General features: G+C 36.4%; 1 protein-coding gene across 1 annotated transcript; it reads right to left on the reverse strand.

Annotated features, from left to right (window-relative positions):
• Window positions 1-263: 263 nt before the first annotated feature.
• Window positions 264-932, reverse strand: LOC141847136 (uncharacterized). The gene is made up of 4 exons (XM_074735114.1): window positions 784-932; window positions 631-700; window positions 446-553; window positions 264-350 (listed from the first exon to the last, which is right to left on the reverse strand). The coding sequence occupies exons 1-4, from the start codon at window positions 897-899 to the stop codon at window positions 264-266; spliced, it is 381 nt and encodes a 126-aa protein (XP_074591215.1). The 5' UTR covers window positions 900-932.
• Window positions 933-10,315: the final 9,383 nt, after the last annotated feature.

Consider the following 10,315-nt stretch of genomic DNA (forward strand, 5'->3'; position numbering starts at 1 on the left):
CAGGTCCATAACAAATGTTTCAACGCAACAGAATAATGTCCAGGTGCATCACAACATTAGCAGCAGAATAGAATCGCAACAACTGCATCACCAAGTAACAGCAGGTCCATATGCCAAAGACCAACTTGCCAAAAGATAATACTAATTTATCCAAAATATGGGCACAATAGCACCTAAGAATTATACCATTACAATGAACTTTGAATCACAAATAAATATCTTTATTGCAAATAAATGGAATTATGGAGATCAGCATTCCATACCTACTCATAAATATGATCTTGTATACAGTCTGCTACCTCGTAACGCACCTCATCAATTTCTCCCCGAGTGTACTCAGCTGCCTTGAACTATGAACACATATAGATTAAGTTAATTGGAAAAACAATCAACACTGACTTTGCAAAATGATAAATGGTTTATTTGAAGTGATTTAAACAATTACTATTGATCGTAGTCCATCTCTTTCAATAATTTCAATTTCTGCAATAATCTGTCTCATAAATCTCATCACATAATAACCACATTGTTTCTCATCTGGTTGTCGAGGAGCCTGTGGTAATTGGACTCCACTATCAGTTAAAAGACAAATACACACATCAAGACCATATCAAACATAATTACACATACCTGTAGTATTTCCCACACAGGTTTTTTCCGACCTTTCCTTCCCTTGTTTGAATTAAACAATCTCAAGGCCCTACATACGTTAATAAAATATGATATATTAGTGTTTTAACATGTGAATGAAATGCTCAATCAAATTACCCAGTTTGACCTCACATTTCCACAATATATTTCCAATCTTCATAGCGCATTCGATGACTTAGAGAATCCAGCACATAAACAATCTCCGTGTAGGGTTCAATGACAGTGAGAATCCAATGACAACTGCACATAAACAAATAATTAGCTCATCAATTAAATAAGTTATCAACAGGGAGAAATTGCAAGTGATGTATTATTTACAACTTACCCGACATTACACACTACTAAAAAATCATGATTTTGCGGCGGTTATTTAGCGGCGGTTCTTAAAACTGCCGCTATTATCCGTTTTCCCGGCGGTTTCAATTAACCGCCGCAAAAACAAATTTTTAGCGACGGTTATTTAGCGGCGGTTTTAAAAACCGCCGCTATTACCTGGTTTCCCGGCGGGTTCAATTAACCGCCGCAAAAACAAATTTTTTAGCGGCGGTTTAAATTTGATTTGCGGCGGTTTAGTAATTCGCGGTGATTTAAAATTTAATTTACGGCAGTTTAAAATTTAACCGCCACTATATTCTATTTTTTCGATGATTTAAAAATAATTTTTTATTTAATCAAAATAACACTAAAAGCCCCCTTAGATTTAATCGGACGACCCTCACTGCTGCCCTAACTATCTCCTTCTACTCCCGCACTCTCTTCCGCATCCACTCGCTGCTCTCTTTCCCATCACCGTCTCCACGCGCACTCTCTTCCCGATCACCTTCTTCCTCCCGCACTCTCTTCCCGATCGCCTTCTTCCTCGCGCACTCCAAACCCTAGCCCACACCCGATCGCCCTCTTTCTCGCGCACGCCGACACCGCCACTCTCACTCCGCCGGCCACCGGACGACAACTCCCCTAGCACTCCGTTTCCCCCCTCTTTAGGGCCAGGAGAGGTATGCATTCTCCCACTTTTCCCTCTTGTTTTTGCAAGATCTCCTATCTTGATTTATACGAAAATTTGATTTGGATCTGTTATTTCCAAATGATCCACTTTTCCCTCTTGTTTTTGCAAGATCTCCTATCTTGATTTATAACAAGAATTTTCTGTCTCCTAACATGCTTGTCTATTTTTATCAAGCATTCTGAATACTGTCACCCGTGAAATTTATGCCTCACAATGTGTCGTCGAATATGGTAGACAGAACAAGCTCTTGCACAAAGTCGCACCTTCGAGCTCTCTCTTTCTGATCCTTGTCAGTTAGGGATGGTTCAACCCTGAGGTTTGAAGCACATCAATCAAACAAGTAAAAAAAAACATTTAGAGAATAGAAACATAAAAGCATTTAGAGAACAACTTAATTCTGTTTCCTAATTTCATTGGCAGCATTTCACTATACATAGCTGACTCATTAATATCAACCCCCGAAGCAAGTTTTAGCTTCCCAAAGCACAACTTCTTCCAACTATAGATGACCTGACCGACTATAGTACATAAGAAATGATAACTTCCCAATCATATAGTATTTGAAACTACTTATCCATGTTAACTATATTGTACCAATAAAATTGTTAGAGCTTGTATCATATCTTCTGAATATTAATAAGAAAGAACAATTTGGTACCATTATTCCGCATTGTATATATGTATGTATTGTTAACTTACAAAGCTAAAATATTTCCAACACTAGGCATAATTTGCATGAACTTATAACCAAAGTATCTTACTTCAGACGGTCTCCCATCTCAAATGGTCTGGACTTCATATGGCTAAAAGGAAAAAAAAATGATGACAAAACAAGCATGAACCTTTGCTAGTTATGTTGCATTTGAGGGAAATGTTGCATCAAAAACATTGTTCATTGTTCTATGAACCTTTGCTAGTTATGTTCATTGTTCTATGATTCAGAGAAAAAAGGTGAAATGTTGCATTTGAGGGAATGTAAGGATGCTTCATTGTGTTTCTTGTGATAGGATATTATTATTTCCTCTACAGATTATAATCTTATTTCCATCAAATGGATACTAACCTAAATGTATCTATACAAGTTGTAATGATCAATGATAATGTGGAATTCTTCTGGTTACGTTGTTCATGATTGGGATAAAAGAAGGAACATTTTGAGATCGATGATTCTGCCTTTTTTACTCGAATTTCTCTTTACAACTAAAATTTATAAGAATTGTTGATCTTCACATCTACAATTGAAATTCAGGCATTTTTATTTCAATAGGGAACATTTACATAGATCTTCGATCAACCTCCAAGCAAGGTTATTAATAGAATGCAATGTTCTCTAGTATGTGCTCTTAATACTTGATATCTTATGTTTTTTTCTTCATACTTCTAAGCATAAAAATAACTACACATTGATTGGTGTTTCTCATTAAATGATCTCAATATTTGTTGGACCACATCATCTCATGTACACTATATGATGCTTTTATAGTTTTTATTTTGGTAAGTCTTGCTTATTTCCATATGCAGTTTCTTTGATTAAGGACACTTTTCCAGTTGTTTTAAGTTCTCTTGTGCAAATTGTATTTGAAAATGATTGATATTTTCATGTGAATTTACAGAGTAAGCTTTGTTTTTCCGGGCAGCAAGTGGCACAGTTGCTGAAGGAGACACTAAAAAGAAAGAAAAGTAAGTTCTTGAAGGTTTGACGAAAATTTTATTTTTTGAAATCTTTGGATTTTCCAAATGGTTCATGGTTGATAATTGCTTTTTCATTTTCTCTGTGAATGTTAGCTATTCAGAATCGGACCCTTTGTGATATTTAAACATGCAAATGCTTTTCTTCTCTGGTTCTTGGAACTGATCTTGAGACCAAATATATTTGATTAAGTTAATGTTGTGAAGATCTAAATCACCAAAAGAAATCCTAACTCAATTATAGTTGTACATAGGATCGGGTGTCTAAGCAAATTTAGTTAGTTGGATGATGAGGTGCCAAGTGAAGAATCACAATTTTGATAACCGTGTGGCTATTTGCACATGGTCACTTCTTACCATATATGGTGTCATTTAAATTTGATGGAAGCTATATGTAATTTTTCAGAATTGCTAATCTTTAGTTTTTTTCTTACAATTGCCAACACAGTACTACGTGGCACTGGTAAGATTATCAGCTTTAATTTCTTTTAATTATTGTCCATCCTTATTGCGTATTATCAGCTTTGTCTTGTTGCAGGGTCAATTATCTGGTGCCAGATTGCCAGTATAAGGTCAAGTTTCCTGTTGATCTTATCCTTCATTTGATCTGGTAACACCTTTTTTTATTCTGTAACAAGTTAATATCATGTCTTAGGTAGATGTTTTACACTTTCTTTTTTGGTTCCATTAAAATCATTGAGGTTGATAAAGTGTGTCTAAGTGAAATATTGAATCAAACTTTAGTTTAGCTTTGTGTTGTCTGTTAAGCATTCTGCCTTTTTTTTTATGTGATAATTTTGTGTAGTATTGAATCTAGCATGAGTGACAAGATTTAGTTTGTCTCTTCTAATTTTTTTTTGTACTTGTGCAGACATGCCTACTTTACAAGTTTGAAGAGCGCTCCAAAGATGACTACTTTTCAAAAAACAACGAATTTGCAACCTGGTTGAAGGAAAAGTGAGGGATCTATTTCTAGGATTTGACATCTGAGAAAGCTAGAGAGATTTCTCAGTTTTTTTGTAACCAAACAAAGTTTCAATTTTTTTGTAACCTAAATTCATTGTATTTGACATCTGACAACTTTGATATCCATGTGTAATGATTGATATTTGTTTACTAGTTTTATAAGAAATTAATGCAAGTAAAATTTTCTATTTATTACAATTTTTGGTTTAATTTTTGTATTTATTTATAAAAACTATCGCAGGCTGAAAAATCTGTAATTGCACACTCAAAGCTTAAACTGCCGGGAAATTATTTTGCGGCAGTTTTAGCAAACCGCCGGGAAACCATTTCGCGGCAGTTTTAGCAAAGCAAACCGCCGGGAAACCATTTCGAACCGCCGCAAAAACAACCGCCGGGAAATATTTCAAACCGCCGCACCCGACGCCGCACGAGATCCCGATCGCGAGCTCCTCATTGCGTTTCCTCTCCCGAACGGTGCTCTCCTCCGCCGACACCGCGTGCTCTCCTTCTCCATCGTGCCCTCGCCGCCGCGTGGAGGTGAAGCCGACGCCTCCGCTGTCCGAGCTTCACTTCTTCCCCGAGTTTCTTCTTCGCCACAACCTCGCTGCGGTTGCCAGCCGACGGTGCTGGCCGGTTGCCCCGATTGGGAGCCACCTCTCGGTGCTTCCTCTTCCGATCGTGGTCTGCATCTCCGCCGACGCCGAAAGGAGGCCACAGCGGACACGGAAGCTAGAGCTAGAGGAATCGTCGGTAAGTCTTAGCGATTTTTGTGGTACTCGATTGATTCCCTTAGTTGTGATTGAGCGCTTGGATTTAGGGATTTGGAAGGTCAGATTAGCTTTGGATTCGTTAGTTTGGTTGGAGCTGGATTCTACCCCCACTGCCGACGCCCGTGAGCTACGATTTCAATCGCATTCTTGCTGGTGAGCAGTAGTTGAATCTATCTTTGGATTTTGGTGTTTGTATGCTATGATTTTGTGGTATGATTATTGGGTATTGTCTATCGGCAGATTAGGGAAGAAAGGTTGGTTTGAAATCAAAGGAAGGAGAATCAGTGTTGTGATCGGGCAGTGTTGGATTAAAGGTAAGGGGTGGATTGTGTTTTCATTTAGATCGTATATTGCTAGATCTGGACATATTGGGTGGATTCAGACTGATCTGTGTGGGATACAGATTATGTGAGATTGATCAAATTAATTAATCTAGTTGCGGTTGTTTTTGGGATATTGTGATTGCGATATTGTTAAAAATCGGATAGAATAGGATGATTCAGTAAATGTACCTTAGATTCAATTAGGGTTTACTTTTGGTTTGGTTATATTTATATATTCGGGTGTTAAGGACAGTGATTGTTAACTGCAGGACTTTGATCCGATTATTGATTCGGTTGCGGTTATTTGAGATTCTCGACGTTATACGCAACCTATCTTGGCAGGCGGGTACCTTGACTTATCCTCATAGATAGGTCTTTATGATATGTGTAATTGCTAGCTATCAGTATGCATGCTTCTGTTCACATATGTATCTCTTGATACCTTGATCTGTTTCATACCAGTTATTGTTGTTATCTGATAGTATTAGATACTTATGCACATTATGGATATCGGTTAGTCATTATCTTGAGACCATCTGATACTTGCCATGTTGCTTATCTGATACCTATTGAGTTGATACCACCTGATACCTGTTCATATGCTTTAGTTTGGTTTATCTATTTCTGTATCGGTGTTTATGTTAGACTTGAGATTTTACCTCATTCTGATTATGGGGGCATATGACATGGACTGGTAGATGGATAGGTGGTGCATGGATCATACTGATGGATATGCATTTGGATATATGCTGCATGGACTAGTGTCATACATCATGCTTGCATATATTGCATAACTGACGTGCGGGATTCCATTGTTGTTGAGTCCGGCGTCAGTTACATGCGGGCTACCAACCAAAGGGTGTGTGTAATTGCATGTCTTGTGATCATCTGCTCCTGCTCCTATTTTAGTCGAGTCGCTCCTATTATAGTTGTAGCACAGTTTGAGCCCGTCACTCGTATATGATTTACACACACACTCCACTCATGGGTTAGTGGAAACCTTTAGGTTGGTGCATACTTGCCCTGACAGGAGCTTCCGCTAGGCCACCCAGGATAGTGGTTTCATAGCGTGGTAGCATACAGGGATCCCTCCTCTGTCATTGTGACCAGGAGATGAGAGCTTGCTCGCCCACTTATGATTTGGGTACCAGGATAGGTGTACACCTCGAGGACATCCTGTCCACTCGGTCACGCAGGAGCGGTGACGGCAGAGTGCACAGAGGTCACAGCCCTACCCACTCGACTTCACCACTGCGGATGAGTACTCTGACGGGTTTTGGCTCCCACGCGACCTCACCGCTAGAGGGGTGACTGATCTGACTGGCGTCAGGGGTGACCAGGACATGCATTGCACCATGTGCATACTGCACTATTGCATTTGTTTGTGATTGCTGCACTTGTTTGATGCACTTGGATGACATGCATGCATAGGATACCTATTTGTTGGTTTGGAGATTACCTTCCACCTTACTATTGTTTATCGGACTCTGGTGTGTACAGATCTACTGTTGTTCAGTTTTCTATCTTATTTACCTTCCAGTAGACTGTACAGCATGTTATTACTGTTGATAGCTTTATACACATATCTACTAGATACCCGCTGAGTTTCTTTTGGAACTCACCCCGTTTACCTGTATTGTATTTCAGGTTGATGCCGTCTGGAGAGCTGCACTGCTAGTCCCGAACTATTGAGTTTTTGGTTTATTTACTATTCCGCATACATGTATTTGAACTTATTGGATTTCTCGATGAGTTTTCCACTTGAGTACTTAGTTTTCCGCTGTTCGATATATTTCTGATTTCCATTTTCGAGTTGTTACCGAACTCCTTTACGGATTTTATATATATACATGCGTGGTTATGATTTTATAGTAGGATGTGTTGAGTGGCCGTGTGGGTCACATTTATGTTTATTTTACTTGTTTAAATCCATAGCCTGTTATGGATTGGCCGTGTAGGCCTTATATATGTGTATGTATTCAGGGAAAGTCCATTGTTACAGGGGAGATGCTGCCGAAATTTCTCGGAAAGCCGTCTCCCGGGAAATTAGCTGTTGCAAACTAGCCGTTAAAAACTAACTATTGCAAACTAGTCGTTATAAATTAATCATTACAAATTAGCCATTGCAAACTAGTCGTTACAAATTAATCGTTATAAACTAGTCATGACAAACTAACCGTTACAAGCTAGCCGTTAAAAATTAGTATAAAAGTAGGAGATAAAACATTTATAATTGTCCACACCATATGTATTCTCTTCTTTCTCCCACTAGACTCTTCATTTATTCCAATATGTCTCAAGATCCTAACCAAAGTAACACGGAAAACATTCCCCAAGATACAACGAGTAATATAACATTAGATCTTGGGAAAACGTTATTCATGATGGTGGTGCACAATCAACTTAGAGTAGCTAAATTTGTGCAAAATTATTAGTGAAATACACAAAGAAAAAGATCAATTAACAGAGAACATATAACTGGGCACACTCAACTTGTCAATGCTTATTTCTCTACTGAGTCAGTGTACATCGATGACATGTTCCAATGACGATTCAGAACGAGAAAGAGTTATTTTTGTGTATAGTCACTAATTTAAAAAGTCATCCCAGTAGATATTTTAAATGGAAAGAAGATGCGCGAGGAGAAAAGGTCTTTCACCGCTTCAAAAATGCACAACAGCTATTCATCAATTGGCTTGTGGAGGTTCCAACCGACCAATTGGACGAGTACCTACGAATGGGTGAAACAACTATCTTCGAATGCTTGTCAAATTTTTATCAACGTATGATGCAAATATATGGAGGTGAGTATTTAAGAAAATCCAATGCAACTGACATCGCTCATTTGATTGAAATGCATGAACAAAGGCATGGTTTCCCTGGGATGTTAGGAAATCTTGTTTGTATGCATTGGGCTCTGACAAAATTGTCCGATTGCGTGGAGGGCATAGTGCACACGAGGCGATCATGGTTACCCAACAATTGTGCTTGAGGCGGTCGCATTTGTCGATTTTTGAATTTGACATGCTTTTTTTGGAGTTGTTGGGTCTCATAATGTCATTAATGTGCTTAATGAATCATCTATTTTTAATGACGTATTGAAAGGAAATGTACCCAAGGTTAATTTTATTATGCACGGTACACAATATACAAAAGAGCACTACCTAACAGATGATATATATCCGGAATATATTACTTTCATCAAGAGTTTTTTATGTTCCCAAGATCTGAAAAGAATGAATGTTAAGGAAAGACAAAAAAACTGTAAGAAAAAATGTCGAGTAGACATTTGAGGCACTCCAAGCTCGTTGGGCAAATTTAAGAGGTTCAAGGCGATATTGGTTCATAGATAAATGCAAAGAAATCATGTATATGTGCATTATTTTACACAACGTGATTATGAAAGACGAAGGACATACAATATCAAGTTGGGATCGCGAAGAACAAAATATTATTACAATGAATCAGAGTTTAACTACCGAATTTACTGAATACATTCGAAGAAATTTTGAGTTACGTGATATTCAGGTGTATCATTAACTTTGTCACGATTTAGTTGAACAGTTCTAAGAAATATATCATCGTGATGAGTGAAAAGCTAATTTATCATTTATAAAATATATTTAGTTATTTTAATTTTAAATTTATAAAATATTTTTATTCGTACATTGTACTATTTCTTTTAAGTTTTATACGTTATATATTCTACTGTTCCTGTTTAAATAAAATAATAATATTAAATTAATTTTATTTAATATTAAATTAAAATTTTAAAAATTATAAATAATTTAATTTAAATATAATTTAATAAAATAAAAATGAGATCTATAAATATTTGATTGGTGAAATATTTAATTATTAAATTTAATATGAAATTTAAAAATAAAATATTGGAGAGATGAAATTATAAATATTTGATTTATAATATATTTTATTATAAAAATTAAGATATTTAAAGAATGAAATATTTAATTTATGACGTGGTCGTGGAGATCATAATCATTATGAATTCTCCGTCGCAATTATGGCATTATCAAAGCCCGCACCGAACTATGTATTATTTTAGTTTTGTTTGTGCGTATTTTCTTGACTAATTAATTTTTATTTATTTATTTCAGTTTAATTTTTTACAGGTTCATCTCCCTAGATTGTTTCCCTGTCACGTATTCATTCACCAAATAATATTATTTATTTATTTTTATTTCTTTTCCCATAATAAATTTAAAAGAAAATCTCTCATTGGCTATGTAGACGGCAGTCCGTTGCTTCTCCGGCTCACCAATCTTTTTTTTTTCCCCTCGCTGATGCTTTCTTTTCTTCTACCCGTCGTTTTGTTTCATTTCTTTGGGCCCCACAAATTATTCACCAATAGCAATTTAGATAAGCCTCAAGAACTGCAATTAAACGTTCCAGTTGGACGGTTATTAAACAATTCAAAAGATAACAAGGAAATTTCACTCTGCACCTATACAATTTATCAAATTTGTCCTTCACCCATAGCTTGACAAAGATACCACTTTACCCCTATAAATATAATATTAAATTGAAAAGTAGAGAGGGAGGATACTAAATAAGGTTGCCGTTTATTTAACCAAATTGAATTTAAAATGAATTAGTTATTCAAAGTTGATTTAGTTTTTTTTATATAAGTTTGAGTTTGGCTTACGTTTGACTTAAACTCAATTTATTTAGGTGAAGTTGAATATTAAATTTGTTCAAGAAAATTTAATTCATTTAAGGTGGAGTTAGGAACGCTATGGGTGACATTGGTATATTTTAATCTACAAGAGGTGAAGGGAAAATTTAATGAAACTTGAGTGGGCAAAAGTGAAATTTTCTCAATAATTTTTCCAGCCTTTTGTTTTTTTTTTCCCAATGTATTAGCTACGAATTTATAAATCTCGTGATAA

This window comes from Curcuma longa, chromosome 16 (assembly GCF_044706935.1).
Source record: "Curcuma longa cultivar G26 ecotype Majalengka, Jawa Barat chromosome 16, ITB_CL_G26_1.1, whole genome shotgun sequence".
NCBI lineage: Eukaryota > Viridiplantae > Streptophyta > Magnoliopsida > Zingiberales > Zingiberaceae > Curcuma > Curcuma longa.